General features: G+C 40.7%; 1 protein-coding gene across 1 annotated transcript; it reads left to right on the forward strand.

Annotated features, from left to right (window-relative positions):
- The first annotated feature begins 102 nt into the window (after positions 1–102).
- Positions 103–19,179, forward strand: LOC140304758 (E3 ubiquitin-protein ligase pellino homolog 1-like). Its single transcript, XM_072383523.1, has 7 exons — positions 103–277; positions 6,763–6,948; positions 16,002–16,131; positions 16,425–16,526; positions 16,921–17,118; positions 17,210–17,398; positions 17,872–19,179. The coding sequence occupies exons 2-7, from the start codon at positions 6,863–6,865 to the stop codon at positions 18,448–18,450; spliced, it is 1,284 nt and encodes a 427-aa protein (XP_072239624.1). The 5' UTR covers positions 103–277; positions 6,763–6,862; the 3' UTR covers positions 18,451–19,179.
- The last annotated feature ends 247 nt before the right edge of the window (positions 19,180–19,426 follow it).

Genomic DNA, 19,426 nt, shown 5'->3' on the forward strand with positions numbered 1-19,426 from the left:
TCGTTTTATTATGAAGGTGTCACCGGATGTGACTACAGCTTACGACAAAGACTCTCTTCGTTGTGATATTAGAGCTCCTCAGAGACGAGACGAGTCCAACAGACTTGTTTTTCACCCGAAGTCTGCTGAGGTTTAAAAAACACTTCATCTACCGCTGGACATTTAGATATTTAAGTCACCGTTTATGCCAAAAGACGGCACCTTTTTTCTATTTCTTGTTTTAACACCGTCAGTTACAGAGCAAAGATTCACTGGACATGAAAATGCTTTACATTTGGTGAGTTTATTGTTCGATATGTAATATCACTTCATTTTTGTTGTCATTAACATTGTGTAAGTGTTTTCCTCACTGTTAACATTAGCACTCCGTCCGGTTACAAGTTTACTAATCGAGTTACTTACTGTTGTTTTCCCTACCGAAAAGCTTTCACCAGCTAACAGTTTGTTTTCTGGTTCCCAGGTTAGCTCAACTAGTCTGTATTTAGTCAGAGCGTTCGAGATGAGTTGAAAGTTGTAAGTTTGAATATTCTCAGAAATGAAACAACAATGAAAACCCTGAGTTAATGTCATGGGATTTTATTGTTACAGGCTTGCCTGGGTCTTGCGTGGTGCTGTGAATAAAACTTTATTTAATATCTTAATTGGTATATTTAGGTTTGATAAATGATGGTAGCACGCGTTAGCACCAAATCCTATTCCAACTTATTTTATAAGTTAAGTCCTTTAGTCTGCATTCCATTTAAGTCAGACTCTTAAGTTCTGCGTTTACCCAGTAAAAAAAATGTCTTAAATTAGATTCTTAGGCTGAATTTTTAAGCACCATAGGACTTTAAATTGTGGTGCATCTACTTCAGCTGTTGTTTCTATGTCTGTTATCCTTTGCAGGGCTTCCTGAGCAGTTTTGTTGACACCGCTTCTCTGTCTTGTCCATAGTACCCAGCTGGCCTCCTTTGTTCCATAACGCAAACTGATTACCCTACACCATCCTAACACAGCATCTGTCCCTGCAGACGGTGCTTTTGTTCTCCACTTTAAAACGTTGTAACAGTCATCTCAAAGACCTATAGAGACGTGGACCTCTCTCCACTTGCAAATGTTGACCTGAAAAAAGTTTTGTCTAAGTGGGTTTCATTGGAGCTGTAGCAGAGAGTAAAGGGAAGTGACTATCAGTGTTCAGCCTGCCAGTTCCTGAAAGATCACAGGCATTCTCCTTTGCACATTAAATATAACATTAAGCCATTGGTAAAAAGAGTAAAATCACAATTTTAACAAAAAAAGCTATATGTAGTCTACCCATCGTCTAGTGTGCCATGTGCCTAAGAAGTTAGAGTATGAGTGGCGAACATAAAGCGAGTCACATAAAGAATCCAACTGATCCTAAATGTAGATGACTCCTGTCATGTGCAAAACGTGGACATGAATGTCACTGACAGAGTAAAGTAAGTTTTTAATCTCATCTTGCAGATACAGTAGCTATCTAACGTTTTGAGATATTAATACGTTACTGATGAAGCAGTCAAATATTGTACATATTAAATAAGCATGTGTTTTCAGTTATTCAGCTGATTTATAGGGTGAAAAAAAACACAGGAGCATGGAAACTATTTGACGAGCCAGGAAGTCAGTAAGACTATAGCAAGTTGCAGAGCAAAGAAATACATAAAAAAATAATGACATTGACTGATCGTCTCACAGTGAGAACACTAAAGCGCACATAAACTGAACCACACCTCCACCACATGGGAGGTCAGTGGTTTATTTTATGTGAAAGTTTTGCTGATGGATCCCAGATAAATGTATGTTGAACAGACATGTACATGGGGAACAGAGAATAATTTGTAGACAACATTGTGAACTAATTTAACAGTCCTCACAGGCAGGGTTACAACCTCAGTAGTAACTCTGGCAGGGGGGTCCAGCTGGTTTTCTGAACAAATCCTCCCCCCAAAAAAACAATATGTCGCAGCTTCCTAATAATTGAACAACCAACTCTAAACGCTAACTTTGTCAACTAACTAGCACCAAGGAGCTTCCTTAATATGAATACATCAGCATGGAAGCTCAAGAGGTAGCATGGCAAGTCAACTTTCTTTTTCCAACACCCTTAATATTAAATAGTCTTTAAAAAAACAAAACATACACAGTATAACGTGCATCTCCACTCTGCCTAAAAATACTTGATTTTGGTGCATATCTTCCAGCCTCACTATCTACGTAGTATATTTAGACTCCATTGTAGAGGTTGGCGGAGATGCACTTTAGTAGAAGCAGTTCCCATAGAAGAACAACAATGTGCTTGTACATGTAGGTGTAAAGAGAGCAAGACTGTTTTGTCTATTTGTTTTGAGTGTGTATGAAGGACTTGGATTACCACAACTATTGTGTAACATTTGATTTCGATTGATTTATAAATAAATGTCTGCGCCAATGTAATAGGCATGCTATTTCTGTAAATTATGATAATATGATAACAAGATTAAAGATAATAAAGACAATAATGTGGCTCATCAATTCTACTTAATTTTATTGTCATTTCAGCTTCTTGCAGAGCCATCAGTTCATTCCTGCCATCAGCCTGCTCCTAGCAGATGTGCTCCAGTTTAATCTGCTCCTGCTTAGTTTATGCTGTTGTGCTGTACCCTTGTTTCATGTTTAAAGAATACGTCTACCACATTTCTGCCAATTCTGTCAGAAAAAGTCACTCTTATCTCTCTCCAACACAAAATCACCTGCACACTAATAAACTGTCTTGCCATCAGAAGGTTAGGACTCTGATGTCACTGGAGGCTTTGAATAATCTTATAATTTGAAAAAGAAAAATGACTCCAGGTCAAAAGGCCTTCCAGAGTGAGAGAGTGCGTGCCAGCTGCCTGCAGGTATATGACCGCCTACCCAACATTTTCCCAACCTTGTGTCGTTATGATGACAAAAGGCTTGTCTCTTCTCTCTTTCTTTTGTTCTTGTATAAGATATATGACGGCAGTTAAAATTAACAAACAAATATGAAGACATAGTAGTATTGGTGCGCCTAGTGTTTGAGTTTTGGCACACTGCCTCCAGAACTGTTTGAAAAATGCATTCAAAGGGCTGCAGGGTGTTCTGTCCATGGGGAAAAAATAAAAAATCAGTAAGTTGCTTATGATTGTTTATCTGTCCAATTGCATATGAGCCCCCTGAAGGGAGGGTATTATTGAGCCTTAATTGTTACATCTAGCCTTCACTTTGGATGTAAATCAACTGAAATTACAGCTCAGAATCCCGCACTTTAATTCCTGTATTTAATCCTGTGTAATCCTATATTGTAATATGCACCTTTAACCTATGTTTTGGTCCTCTTGCCCAACGACAGGTCGCCCATCCATCACACCCTGGACAGGTCGCCCATCCATCACAGGGCCACACAGAGAAAATGAGACAATCGACCATGCATGCTCACATTCACTTCTGGGGTCAATTCAGAATCTCTAAAAAAAAAAAAAAAAAAAAAAGCCTAAAACCTCAAACTTTCGTTGCACTTCATTATTTTTTCTTAATAATATAATATATAATTTTCTTAATGGCAAAACATCTGTGTTGTAGCACAGGCTGTGCTACACAAACTGTGGACCATTTTTGCAGACCCAGTCTGCGTAACTGTCAGTTGCAAAGTGCCATGCTGTCAAAATCTACAATGAAGTCTGCTTAAACTACTGTAATTTTATTTTTTTTTGTTTGGCAAAATGCTTTCTGAGCACTCTGACACTGACTACTCATGAGTATTTCACACAACCCCACTTTAGAAAATATGGGTTGTACACTTCCATCAAAATAAGATCAAGACCCAATTGTCACCATAGCGATGCTGCCAAATTGTAGTCGAAACTAGGTTGTGTGAAGAGCAGCCAGTTAATGTTTCTTTGTTCTCAGTGATGAGAAAGAATGAATCACAAGTGTGGGATAAAATTAGCTCTGAGGCGCAGTGTTAGCAGAGCAAGGTGAGATTCAGCTATAAATCAGACTGTCTCGTTTATATGGTGTCCACTTACAGGTGGTGAATGGGTCACTATTCACGATTAATGCTTAATGGCTGCATTTAAATCCACTGAAAGAAAATCTGCAGTCATGACATAGAGGCGAGAATGGCAAAGAGAACATCTCTTTTTATTATCTATTTTACAATAAATGCCTTAATCAAGGCTGTAGTGAAATGAGTTTTTTAGAAGTGATCTACAATAGTGCGGAACTATGGTATATTTTTGAATGACAATCATAATTTTAGGTAATTCACGGTAGGGTTTAGCTTCTACATGCTTTAGAGAATGAGTCGAAAATTGAGAACTGTGACTCAAATTGGAAATTACTTAAAAAAGAAATGAGTTCAGACCTGTAGAAGGGAAAATACAAGTCCCTGTGATCAATATCTTGCTTTAAACAAGCTGATGTTAAACTTGTTTTTGGGTTTTGGGTTGATGTGTCAACCTGATGACTATCAATGCTGTTCTCATCTTTGCCTGAGTTTTATCGAAATTGAGTTGTTGGGTTCTCGTTTTTGTGGGTTGCAAAGTTGAATCATAACCATTGACCAAGGAGAATATATTATTGGGATGTTTTGTCTGTTGGTTAGCCAGATGACTCAAAACCTACCAAGCTGGATTTCATGTTACTTGTTAAAAATACCTTTGTTAATTTGCCATGTTAAAGTTGTGGTAATCTCTGCGTGTTTATGTTCACCATTTGGTGTTTATCTTATGTCGGGAAAAATACTGATCACTCACTGATTTCCTGCACTGGAATACAAATAATCGTTTAGGACTGGGGCAGAAAGACACACCATTTTCTTCATTCTGTGGAGCAATATCTTGTGGTTTATTTGGCAAAATATTAAGATGGCAAGATGGGGGTTGATTAGTTCATTGGGTAAAATTTTATTATTGCATCAAATTTATTAAGAATTAAACCGGTAGCAGTAATGGAACAATTAACTGCTTGTCTGATGTTAATGTTAACCTTATCTTGTTGTCTTATGTGAATTTTCAAATAAATTGTGTATGAAAAGGATAGCGATGCTATTTTAGGCTTTAGTGGATAGAACAAGATTCATCAATAGAAGATGGGAAGTTAAAACTATAAACTATAAGACAGTAAATTATATGAAAAGCCTCTCAAATGGAAAACTCTCAGCGATTACGTACGAATAACTTTTTATTTGTTTTTCTCATTTCTTAATCTCAAGTGTTCAGCTGTATGACATCCTCTTTTTTTTATTGCCGAATGTGGTGTATTGAGATGATCTTCCCCTTGCTGGGTTCAATGGCAGAGTGTTTTTAAGTTTAGAATTGAAAAGTTCTAAAATTTCATTGAGGGTATTTATGTGGAAATGAAAGCCCGAATAAGTATGTCACTAATTCTTTCAGTAATATGCTTTTTTAAAATTCAGTTTTATTTGTGTGTGCGCAGATGGCACCATCAAAGAATGCACTGAAATGGTCAGAGAAGGCAGAATCAGTCACCACAACCTTGTAGATGTTTATGTCCTTGGAGATAATAAAATCTAGGGTCTGGCCTTTGTTCTGTATTTGCTCCGACACATGCTGAATCCCCTCATCGTTATCATGATTACAACAGAATTCTTGGTTCCTCTACTCTGAGTATTGTCAGCATGAATATTAAAATAATCACCATAGTTGAGACAGATTACTTCAAGAAGTTTTGCAGTTCTTTAAAAAAAAGTCCATGCCCCATTTCGTTTGCCAGTAGATGTTCAGCTCTGGCCTTTGTGGAGCTGCAGTCTTCTTCCTCATCCTTGGTTGATCTTTGTTCTTGGAGCAAAACTTCCCTCAGGATCAGTTGCTTTGTTGTAGGATTTCTTCTATTATTTGACTGTCATTAGTCATAATCGTGATGGCTTGCAAGGTGCATTGTGCTTAAAGGATTGTTTATACCTAGTTGTTGCACAGCTAGCTACGTAAGCTTGACTCGCTTTTTTGTTGATTTGTTACAACATGAATTAGTGTCATTTCTAGAAGCTGTGTTGTATCTTTCAGCACAGCAATAAGACTTACCCATTATGGAGAGTTCAACCAGACACCTATAGTTACAAGCACTATTACTTGGGTATATTTTTCTAGAATCATGGTAATCTGATAATTAGGTGCAGGACAAGACCAAACCATATATGATGAAATATCTGCAGACCCACACTATCTTCGAAAATAAGGAAGTTATTAATAATGACTTTTTTGGACAGTCTGAGAACCTCTTAAATTATAGAGTGCAGAATTTGTCATAACAGCCAGTTGTGTAACTCAGATTTATGCTGTTGTCTCACTTTAAGCAGATGTAGATTTTTAAATGAATTCCAAGCTTGTTTTCTTTCTTTTTTTTTTCTAAGATACAAAGCATTTTTACATCAATTCCAGTGTGTTGCTAAGTGAGTCATTCTTCCACGGACGCACATGGCCCATTTTACTCGTAACAACCCCACTCAGTGTACTGGAGTGAATATGTACATTGTTTGCCACTGTTGCCACCAGCTCCAAGTACAGAGATAGTGTGGGTGTATCGGGGTGTAGTGTAGCAATGAATAGTGTCATGCTGAAACCTCTGTGTGTGTTTGTATGAATGCACAAAGGCTTTTGAATTTTAAATGAAATATCTAAAGTGAGGTCCTAGCTGGTCAATTGCGGAAAATTATTTGTTATATGTGTAGTCATTGCTTTTCGGCCAACAGAATTATTGGAAATTGCTTATGCTAAGTTATAAATGTACTGATTTTGTCTGCAGATGATGTGTTGTGTACCTATACTCCTGGAGATGCACTGACGGTGATAGATTTTGCACACTGGGATAGTCCTCGTGCTTCCTCCCTCAGAAGGCTGCACAGATGTTTTCATTGGATCAGGAAAACATCTCCACCTCTCCTGCATCCACCAAAGGACCAGTCAGATATGGAGAGCTTATTGTGTTTGGGTAAGATATTTACTCTTGGATGTTGACAAGTTCCACCATTGGGACTTGTGCTCCTTGAGTTAGCCTCTTAAACAAACATATATGTTTACACAACTGTTAAAGAATCACATACATTTTGAGATGATACCTTCCATATAACCAAGAGAATACAGTCATTCACCACAAACGCATGAAACATGCTTCAGATAAGTAATCCATGATCATGAAAAAGCAGTAAAATATGCTTTGTTTACATAAGAAAATTTTGTTTTAATATATTATTGATTCAGTTGTGTGCAAGGACTGGATTGAAATATAGTCAATATGACATGACAAAGAAAATAGAATTAAAAAGATACTTTATTCATCCTCCATTGCGAAAATTCAAAATTAGTCAAGTAGCTCAAAATTAAAAGAAAAACAAAACAATTTTTTACAATGATTGTATATTATAATACTAATGATAATAATAAATGAATACATAAATAAATTTGAGAAAAACATGTCAACAGTCACTGTTAAAAAGCCTTATGGCTGTGGGGACAAAGGACCTCCTGAACCTTTCAGTCCTGCAGCGCAGTAAGATGAGTCTCTCACTGCAGCTGCTCCTCTGTCCTGCCAGGATGTGCAGGGGGTGTTTATTGTTCTCCAAAACAGAATATAACTTCCTCCTCCTCCGCTGCTCCACAACAGCACTGAGAGGGACAAGCCTTCTGCCTAATACAGAATTGGCCTGTTTCACCAGTTTGTCCAGACGTCTACAGTTCTTATCTGTAGTGCAACTCCCCCAACAGACAACAGCGTAGAACAGTGCACTCTCAATGACAGTGTGATAAAACATGCACACCATGTCACTGCTGACATTGAAGGACCTGAGCCGTCTCTTCTTCCTGACACCGCTCAGGTCCTTCAATGTCAGCAGTGACATGATGTCACTGGCCCCTCCTGTATACTGCTTTTATGTTGGCAGACCACTCCAGTTTATTATCCAGCAACATCCACAGGTATTTGAACGTCTGAACAGTCTCTATCAATGCAGACTGACTGGTATGGAGTTTTAGATCTCCTTAAGTCCACCACCAGCTATTTGGTTTTGGTAGTGTTCAGGAGCAGACAGTTCTTTTTGGTCCAGTCATTGAAAGACTCCACAAGATCCCTGTACTCCTTCTCCCATCCACCGTGCACACATGCTACAACAGCTGTATAATCAGAATACTTCTGTATGTGGCAAGACTTTCAGTTGTACCTGAAGTCCGATGTGTACAGGGTGAAAAGAAAAGGACTCAAAACATTACCCTGCAGAGCCCCAGTACTGTATTCCAGTGTTCCAGAAACACATCTCCCTATCCTGACATATGGTCTGGTAGTCAGATAGTCTATAATCCACAATGTCAGGGAGGGGGCCACACCCATACCTAGAAGCTTGTCTTTCAGTATGGGAGGCTGTACGGCATTTAAGGCACTGGAGAAGTCAAAGAGCATGATTCTCATATATGAACCAGACACGTCCAGATAAGCATATGCCCGATGCAGCATGTACAGAATTGCGTCTTCCACTCCTGTGTGTTTCTGGAAGGCCAATTGGAGGGGGTCAGATCCTCAGCAACCTGCAATCTCATGCGACGAGCAAGGAGTCTCTCCAAGGTCTTCATGATATGAGATGTCAAAACCATTGGTCTACTGTCATTCAGCTCCACCAGTTGCCCTAATTTCATGACAAGAAGTTTTCCACAGCACCGGGACTTTTTCCATCTGAAGGCTCATATTGAAGAGCCTCCGAAGAGAGACTGCTAGTTGACCAGCACAGTCCCTGAGAAGCCTTGGACAGACTCCATCTGGGCCTGCAGCCCTCCCTGACTGAAGTCTCCTGAGCTCAGCTCCAACCTCTTCTATTGTTGGAGACAGAGGGAGCGGAGGTTGTAGCGGAGGGATGGTGACAGGACATGGCATGGCAGTATTGGAAAAGTATTTTCGGCTGGGTGGCTCGTACCGCGTGTCAACAACTTTAAGCAGGCGTTTGAACCCCTCGTTTTCAACCGTCTTGAACGGTACCGTGTCTTTTGCCAGATAAAAGGTAACCGCTTCTGTTACGTCTTTCGACCGCTTGCTTGATTTGTCATAGGGGGTGCCTTTGTTAAATGCTTGTTTTATTGTTGTTTGTTTTGGTCTTACGCTAACTGCTGCCTCCGCCTGCGGTGCGCCGGGCTCCTCGCTGTTTGGCTCTCAGCATACTGTTTGAGATGCTTCCTTTTTAAATAGTTGAACAGGTTCGTCGTGTTGCCACCTGACGTACGAACCTGTTCTGTGCAGACTTTGCACAAAACATTTACCTGTGCTTCATCATTTGGGGAAAAGCCAAACCAATTCCATATAATGGAAGTGGAATTTTTTTTTGTTACCAACTCCTCCGTTTGGCTTTCAGCCATGTCTCTCCATGCGGCTAGCGCTATACACCTAAAGGGAGGCAAGTAAGAAAGCGCGTCACTGCCCGTAATTCGCTATGATTGGTCGGTCAGGTTGACGACGTAATACGTCTGATGCGTCGGTATATCAACAAACAACTGCAATTTATAAAATGTGCCCTAGACGATCCCACGATCTCTGCAGTTTGACAGATTGTTACGGAACGTCTTCACGTTGAAATCGCTCACGATTTAATATCGTCATATCGCCCACCCCTAACAGGAGTGATGTTAGTATCGATCATAGAGATGAGGGTGGGGTGCAGCTAGACAGAGGAGGCCAGGCGGGGGGAGCAGCCACAGCTTTCTTAGATCGGTTGGAATTGGATGTTTAATCCCGCGTCCTATCCTTAACAGTGCCAACAGTTCCTCTCTTGTGTACACTGCTCTACTGGTAGCAGTGTAGATTGTCAAAAAATAAAACAAAATGTGAATAAAAAGCAGATCACTAAAAATCAATAAAAATGTTTAGATTAAAACAAAATTTACATATAAATATATAAACGACGAACAAAAATTCTGAGCTACACAGACTTGTTGCCAATAAGGCCGGCGCATCGCAAACAAGGACATCTCAGACATGAGGTAGCTATACGTTGTTAATAAAACAGTGTGAATTTCTTACATTTACGGCTTGTTACACATTGATCTTAATTTGAACAATTTGATATTCATTTGTAAAATTCCCCAATTTTTAGATGTACGCCTTTTCCTGTGTGTGAAGCCTTGACCCTGTCGGTCTTATTAGATGTGGTGAGACCGCAGTTTAATTAACATGGTTAGAGATTCACTGCTGAAGATGCCGAAATCTGGATCCATTTTGGATGTAAACCTTTGTGTGAAGTGAGAAGTTGGACAAAAGCAAAGTCATCCCCAAATCATACAACATGGAGGTAAAATATTTTGGAAATATCACAATTGCTTAATTTTCCCAACATATTACTATGGCAAGCCCTGTGCTCAGAGAAGGTAAAAATTACTCCAAGTGCCTGGATATAATCTGTTCACTGATGGACTGTTACCTGATGGAACACAGTGCTAGCAATCCTGGAATGGTGCCTGGAGCAACAACCAAAGATCTCCTCAGCTCTGTATTCTGAATTGCGGAAAAATTAAGTTGACATGAAGGCAACGGAAGATGTTGCGGAAGCTGCCACCATGGTGATGTTTGAAGTAAAGCCCACAGCTACATCCATTATTGTACCTCTGCACACACAGCAGCTAGAGACGATTATCAGTGTTCTTCACAACCCCTCACTGCTGAAGATGCCGAAATCTGGATCCATTTTGGATGTAAACCTTTGTGTGAAGTGAGAAGTTGGACAAAAGCAATATGCTTACTTAACTCGTGTGTGATTACCTTAGTTATAATTGGCATTATATACATATAAAACACACAAAACAAACGTACAATGTATTCAATGGAATCATAAAAGTAAGAAGTGAATTTCACTATTTCAATTAAAATTGTTTTTGTAGATGAAATATAAATAATTGCAATAATTGCTTTGTGATAATTTATTCTTACCCGAAACTGCACATATTTACAGTACAAAGTTGGATTTCTTTCAAGTTGTTATGCAGAAGTTTTTATTTATATATTCTTCTTCTTTCTTCCTCTTTCTGCTTCTTTCTTCTTCTTCTTTATTATCATATGCAACTTTAGGATTGATTTTTAAAAGGAAAGAACAAACAAAAGAACAGACTTCATTCATTCATGTTTTCAGTAGGAGGGCACTTTAGAAGGATTTATATAGAAGCCTTTTGTCGTTTTGAAATATGTTTGACTCTGGCATGTTGGTACAGATTAAGTCAGTGCAACCCCCCAGGTAAAACACTGAGTGCCTTATATATTTTGATGTTACATGGAAAATATGTTAGAACATATTTTTTTCTGTTCTATAGGCTCTGTTAAAAACATGGGTAAACCCTGCTGTTCATTTTGGTATCATGTTGGCAAAAAGATATCGGTGACGATGTGAAAACAAATAATAATCTAATCGTAATTGGCAAGATCGACTCCACAGGGCTCAGTGTATTGGTTTTTGTTTGGTTGCTGCATAACTCGGCTTAAATCCAGTTGAATGTGTTGAGAAGCTCGACCACAACATAGAATGCAGCCAAATTCCTGACTGAAGGCCATTTACTGTGAACACAAGAGTGAGCCTTTGGTTCAAGGAAGTAGGATGTCAAAAAAGTTGTGGCTGTGGTGGTTTCAGACTTTTTGTTTGCTTATGTGTTCTTGCGTCCACATAAACAGTCTAGGAGACTCTGAAACTGGCAATTACACTGGTCATAAGGTTTTATTTTAACATAGCCATACTGTTAGTAAAAACAGAGCTTTTGTTCTGTGTCACACACTGGAGCCACAGTGGAAATGGGGTGGTCTGTGTTTGTCTAAACGAGGTGGGGGTTTCTTTGAGTAATGCAGGAAGTGTGTATGATCCAGAGAAAGAATGGCTCAACTTTTAACTGAACTCATGTTTACTTGACCTGTGGCTAGTGGCAGTCTGGCTCTGAAGATGACCTACAGATGAGTTTTATTTTTAACTAGGAAAAGCTGTTCCTGCAAAACAGCAGTGAGAATACTGAAAAGCTGAAAGGGGATTGCTGACCATGCTAAAAAAGCAAAAATAGTGAAAATTTAGCAGTCAAGTGAGTAATAGTTAAAATGGCTGCAGTGTAATATGTAGCAGAGGAGTGGAAGAGAGATGTCTTCACAGTGATACAAATGTGTGTAAACAGCTGCGGCTTAACAAGCTCACTCCCAGTAGAACAAGCAGAAATGTCTGAAGGGATACTATGACCTCCTGTGAGAAAACTATAAAAGTGAGGAAAATCAGCAGCAGAAGGGTGAGAGGATGTAATGTAGTTTTTATTTCAATGGAGTGAAAGGTTTTTAAACGGCAGCAAATTGAACACACTTGAAGTTGTCTGCTGTATCATACCAAACTTTCCATTGGAGTTAGTGAGAGAATTTGAAAGGTTTCTCTCACTTCCAGGCTGAGAGCTGTAATTCTGTAAATGTGAGCTCTTTAGTAGTTACATTGACTGAAAGAGGACAAATGTTCCTACATTTTAAGGTATAATTTGTTTCTGTAAATTTCTGTAATGAAAGTTAGAGGAATTTGTTTGAATATCAGAAAAAGCTGAAAGTTATCAGTGCTCACTTTGCTAGCTGCTCATTCATAAAAATCAAGAAGGAGCAAAAATGTTCACGTTTTTGAAACTGTCATATTTCAAAATTGGCTTAATATTTGAAAAAGCTGAACCATTTTGTAGTAGATTAATGTCTTGTGACCCGTTTAAAGTTTGAATGGTAATTCCAGCTGAAAGTATGTAGAAGTAGTTAGGTTGAACAGAGGGGGAAGAGTTGAAAGAATGTCCCATTCATTTGAATGACGGGAAAATTTTAATAAAAGTAATCTCCTGAAAGAGCTGAACGTTGTGAGACCAAAATTGTTTAAATCGGTGAAAGTATGCAGGAGACGTTAGACGACAAAAAAACGTACGGAAGAACTAAGATGTTGGAATAATGATAACAATAAAGACAAACAGGAAAAATATAGTGTTGTGAGAATGCATAATCGGCATAATAATTGAAGCTGCAAGCTGCGTTGATCAGGGCCCGAGCACGTGTTCACATTGGGGTAGGCGTTGGACGCCGGTCGACGCACATCGCACAGCACAGCTGTCTGGAAAGTGTGGAGCAGGCTGTGAGAATCACATGTATATGAAGACATCAACAGCAGGGTTTTTGAAAATTCATACAGGGCGCTACAGAGCCATTTTGCTCTGGCCACACACGATATTCTTTACATACGTATGACGTCCTCAGCCAGGACGTTTGTGCCAAGTTTCATGACCTTGAGATGATGACATGGCTATCAAACCACAAATGCCACAACAAAACCTTTGCCGCCCAGCCATGGACACAGCCATCGGACTTTGGAAAAGTTGATCACAACTTTTAATCACCCATGGCTGAAGAGTAATCACACTAAGTCTGAAGCCATCCATCCATCCAGCCATCATCTACCACTTATTCGGGGGTTGGGTCGCGGGGGCAGCAGCTTGAGCAGAGAAACCCAGACGTCCCTGTCCCCGGCGACTTCCTCCAGCTCTTCCGGGGGGACCCCGAGGCGTTCCCAGGCCAGCCGAGAGACATAGTCTCTCCAATGTGTCCTGGGTCTTCCCCGGGGTCTCCTCCCAATGGGACGTGCCCGGAACACATCACCAGGGAGGCGTCCAGGGGGCATCCTAACTAGATGCCCGAGCCACCTCATCTGACTCCTCTCAATGCGGAGGAGCAGCGGTTCTACTCCGAGCCCCTCCCAAATGACTGAGCTTCTCACCCTATCTCTAAGGGAGAGCCCAGACACCCCGCGGAGGAAACCCATTTCGGCCGCTTGTATTCGCGATCTTGTTCTTTCGGTCACTACCCACAACTCCTGACCATAGGTGAGGATGGGAACGTAGATTGACCAGTAAATAGAGAGCTTCGCCTTCTGGCTCAGCTCCTTCTTCACCACGACGGGTCGGTGCAGAGCCCGCAACACTGCAGACGCCGCACCGATCCGCCCGTCAATCTCACGCTCCATTCGTCCCTCACTCGTGAACAAGACCCCGAGATACTTGAACTCCTCCACTTGGGGAAGGATCTCATTCCCGACCCAGAGAAAGTTTGAAGCCGTTAACATTAAATCTGTAGGATGAGTTTGATCATATGCGAGGTGTAGAAAAAGGCAAAATGGCACCAATTTGCATGTTCAACTCAAATTGGCCAATTTCCTGTGAACCCGGCACTATGATGTCAAGAGGCTTTTTTGTGCGTCTGGGCTTGACGAAGGCGTGTACCAAATTTTGTCCGGCTACTCAAAACCCCCACGTCACAGATATTTATTCATTTTCTAGGGGGCGCTATAGAACAATTATGACGCAACTACAGTAAAACAAAATGGCGCACCAGGCCTGATGCGCATGCCAATATTGCTGAGTTTTCACGCACGGGAAAGCACTGAAAAATGCGATCAAAGTGCAAAGAATAATAATAATAACGCCAAGGGATACAATAGGGCTTTGCTGCCTTGCAGCTCGGGCCCTAATAATTAAAGCTGCAAGCAGCCATGAACGGGCCCTCGCAGGTGTGCACATCGGGGTATGCGCTGGACTCAGTCTGATGCACACCGCACAGCTGTCCGTCAAATGTAGAACAGGATGTGAGGATCCCAGCCAGGTGTAGTACTGCCAGGTACAAAAAAGTGATGTTTTTGGCCACCAATAGGTGGTGCTATAAACATGTGTAAGTTTGATCATATGCATGCGTTCTGGGTGGAGCCCAAGTGCAGCCTATGAAGTTTGGGAAAGATCAGACAATGTATGCAAAAGTTGTAAGTTACTGTGTTTTGTGGTGAGCAGTAGCGAGTCCTCAAAGTTTGAGGGTCTGCCACGGCCACAACCTTCAGACTTTGGAAGAAGTTCTCCTAACTTTTAATTCCCCATGGCAGATGAGTAATCTGACCAAGTTTGAAGCCGTTACCATTAAATATGTAGTTGGAGTTCGATCATATGTGAGGTGTGGAAACACAGTGACATTTCCAACCACCAGCAGGTGGCGCTATAGGTGAGTGTCAGTATGTGCATATGTATGCACTTAGGGCAGAGTCCCCTGCAAGCCTATGACGTTTGGTGAAGAACATACAATGTATGCAAAGGTTATGAGTGACTTTGTGTTTTGTGGCGAGCAGTGGCGAGTCGTCAAAGTTTGAGGGTCTGCCACGGACACACCTTTTGGAAATTGGAAAATCTGATCACAATTTTTAATCCCCCATGGCTGAAGAGTTAGGACACAATGTTTGAAGCCGGTAGCATTAAATCAGTAGGAAGAGTTCGATCAAATGCGAGGCATGGAAAAAGGCAAAATGGCACCAATATGCATTTTCAACTCAAAATGGCCGACTTCTTGCGGACCCGGCTCTATGATGTCAAGAGGCTGTGCGTCTGGCCTTGAAGAAGGCGTGTCGCGAATTTCTCCAGCCTGCACAAAACTAAGCCCAATGGCAGGGTTATTTTGAAAATTTGTAGGGGGCGCTACAGAGCCATTTTCCTCCAGCCACAAACAATATTATTTACATATGTATGAGGTTTTCAGCGTGGACACGTGTGCCAAGTTTCATGACATTGCGATGATGATATTGCTTTTAATCCACAAACGCCATAACACGATCTTCGCTGCCCCGCCACGGCCACACCCTTCAGACTTAAAAAAAAAAAAAAGATTTTCCTAACTTTTAATCCCCCATGGCTTAAGAGTAACCTGACCAAGTTTGAAGCCAGTAGCATTAAATCTCTAGTAGCAGTTCAGTCATATGCGAGGTGTGGATACAAGGGGACTTTCCAGCCACCAGCAGGTGGCGCTATAGGTGAGTGTCATTATGTATATATGTACACAGTCAGAGCAGAGTCCCCGGCAAGCCTATGAATAATAAACTCCATTATATTAAGAGGGAGTGACCCAGGAACAACACCTTTGGCTAATTAATTGAATTGCTATGTATTTGTCCATATATATGTAATACCATGATGCCCTGTTAACATCACATTTTTGTTCAGGTGCAATGGCTGTCTGCCAAGTGGTGACAAAGGGAGATGGAAAAGTCGGTTTGCTCTCTGTCACAGGAACAAGGCTAATGGGGTGAAACCCAGCACCATTCATACGTCCTGCACACCTCAGGCTGCTAAGGTGAGAGCTTATATTGGTAGAAGTACATTAAGCCAAGAAACACCCTATCCCTTATGTTTCTTAAGATCTGCTTCTGAAATTTACCAAGGCTGCTGTGAAATTTATATAAGGTGTGTAATCAAAATGAAGTTCTACTAAAACATGAGGTGATGTATGCTGTTAGCTTCCTCAATGCATTATTATAACACAGTGTATTGTTGAAGAAACAAATAATAAAAGTTGTGTTTTCATGTCTTAAACAAGTTGTTATGTCTTCTGTGTGTTTTTAAAAAATGTTTTAATTATTTTTGAAGGCTGTTAGCAACAAGGAACAGCACAGTATATCATACACTCTCTCCCGAGCGCAGACAGTCGTGGTGGAGTACACACATGACCGCGACACGGATATGTTCCAGGTGTGTGGCATCAAGTTCTAGATAGTGTCACATATGTTGAGAGTCAACCATTTCTGATTAGTTTATTTTTAACATTACATTTAGACGATATATAACATTTTCTTCCATCTGAGATTCAGTGTAGTCCAATTAATTCTGCCTTCAGCACCATCAGTTAACAATTGAGAAGGCTTATGTCCATTAAGGCATCCATTACTGTTGCATGAGACCTTTACTTTCAAAAAGTTATATTGTCTGTAAACTCTTAAAATGGAAAAAATAAATCAAACAAAAATTAATAAAGTTTGTGTCACAATATTTGTTCCAAATCAATTTCTGTCTGCAAGTGGCAGCAAACATACACACTGAAATACCAAAAAATGGAAACCTTTAACTTTTATCTTTCTAATCACAGATTGGGCGTTCCACAGAGTCTCCCATTGACTTTGTTGTGACAGACACTGTGCCCAGTGGACTGAGCTACACTGAGAGTCAGACCGCTCAGAGCACCATCTCCCGCTTTGCCTGCCGCATCATCTGCCAAAGAAACCCACCGTACTCTGCACAGATCTATGCTGCAGGCTTTGACTCCTCTAAAAACATCTTTCTTGGGGTAGCAAGCTACCATCAAAAATTTAGTCATTACTTGATTAACTGTCATGTTGTGTGGGGATGCTAAGAGTAAGTTTGTGACTTCTTCACAGGACAAGGCAGCTAAGTGGAGGATGCAGGATGGTCAAATGGATGGACTGACCACAAATGGTGTTCTGGTAATGCATCCTTGCCACGGCTTCAGCCACAACTCCAAACCTGGTCTTTGGAGGGAAATCTCAGTCTGTGGCAATGTTTTCACGCTCCGGGAGACCAGATCAGCTCAGCAGAGGGGCAACATGGTATGTGACTCCCACTATATAAGTATGGTAATAACTCCTTCGGATACAATAGGGCCTCCACTGTTTCACAGCTCGGGCCCTAATAACTCCTTCAGATACGATGAAGCTTTGCTGCCTATATATATATAGATGTGGATTGTACTATCGGCATGGACTGTACTATACGAGTACAGACCATTTACCATGTACATTTGTCATGTTTAGCATTCCTCAAGTTCCTCGAGTTGAGAAAACTGAAAAAATAAAGTGAGGATTGGTATATAATAAAATATAAGGATGGTTTGTAATAGACGCTGTTCGACTTTATTAGAACCAAGAAGGAACATGTTTTACTTTTTCAGAGGCTGATTAAAGAAATGTTAAATGAAAGCAACTGACATCAGCACATTAGCTTTCTAAATACTATTTTAAACATAAAGCATGTAAGAGTAATGTGACAGTGAAGTGATGTGGATGACCTGTGTTTTTTTCAGGTGGACTCTGAGTATAACGAGCTGGTGGACGGCTCCCTCATTGACCTTTGTGGTGCCACCCTTCTATGGCGGACAGCAGAGGGACTTGCGCGTACCCCCACCGTCAAGCACCTGGAGGCGATGCGACAGGAGCTGAATGCTGAGCGTCCACAGTGCCCCGTGGGCTTGAACACTTTGGCCTTTCCCAGTCTGCGACGCAAGGATGTCCTGGATGAGAAGCAGCCCTGGGCCTACCTGCGCTGTGGCCATGTGCACGGCTATCATGCCTGGGGAGGGCGTCGTGACCCCAGAGTTGAAGTGGAATGTCAGGAGAGAGAGTGTCCCATGTGCCGGGCAAGGGGCCCTTATGTGCCATTGTGGTTAGGCTGTGAACCGGGCTTTTACGTAGATGCTGAGCCTCCCACCCACGCCTTTGTCCCCTGTGGGCATATCTGCTCAGAGAAGACGATGGCCTACTGGAGTCAGATCCCGCTACCACATGGCACTCATGCCTTCCATGCTTCCTGCCCATTCTGCATCCAGCCGCTTAGCGGACAGACTGGCTACATTAGACTCATCTTCCAAAGTCCCCTTGACTAGAAACCATTTAGACTCTTTATTTTAAGCATTGATAAATGGACGAGGGTTAAAAGTATAGATTTAGGGCATTTTTCTTAATTTAATTTTTTACAATACAGGTGCATTTATCGGGTTGATTCCTGTCCATTTGCAAATATAATATTTGGCTCAGGCAATGTTGTCCTTTTGGTGAAAGTTCTTCCCTGGCATAGTTACAGAAAACCTTTTATATTTTTTTCTTACCTCCTCAGTAATGTTTGTAAGTAAGTGCTCAGTTTAACAGCAGTAACATTGTCCAGTTTTGTGCTGTCTCACCATCGTTGCTTTAAAGAGTTGGTAACTAGGTTCATCACTTCTGTACCAGTTCAGTGTTTGTGTCATGCTGTTGCCCAAATGCTGCTCTGGAAGTTTTACTATAGAAAAGACTGGATTCTTTTTTTACCACCCCACCACATACCTAAAAAAACAAACAAAAAAAAGGGAATCAAAGTCCAAACTCTGGGATAATTTTTATCTTTTTCATTTAAATAAAGTGCCTTTGTTTCTAATGTTTTTTTGCATAGAGAATAATTGTACTTTGTGTTTATGATTTTATGAGAGAATAAGTATCTCTGGGAAACTTAAAGCTGCTGTCCTGTGACTTGAAGCATATAGAGTTAATGGTTGTTGCTTTTGTTTCTTAACAAAATCAAAAGTATGCTACAGACTCTTAAAATGGGCAATATTCAGACATGTGAGCAATAAACATTTTACTAAACAACTGTTCAGTGTCAGCTGAATCTGTTTTTTTTTAGCACCACCACGAGGAAGATTCTGCTTCAAGGTTAACATACATCCCTTTACACTTTTCTAAACACTGGCACCTCAGCATTAATAATTTGCACGGTTTTCATCATCTGAGAAGACCTGCAGGTTGGACTGAAACTATCTAAAAAGACACAGTAGAGTAGTTCACTAAACCTATCATTTGTCATTCTCTGAGTTTATTAACCATAAT

This window comes from Leuresthes tenuis, unplaced genomic scaffold (assembly GCF_036924035.1).
Source record: "Leuresthes tenuis unplaced genomic scaffold, fLeuTen1.0.hap1 SCAF_4, whole genome shotgun sequence".
Taxonomy (NCBI): domain Eukaryota; kingdom Metazoa; phylum Chordata; class Actinopteri; order Atheriniformes; family Atherinopsidae; genus Leuresthes; species Leuresthes tenuis.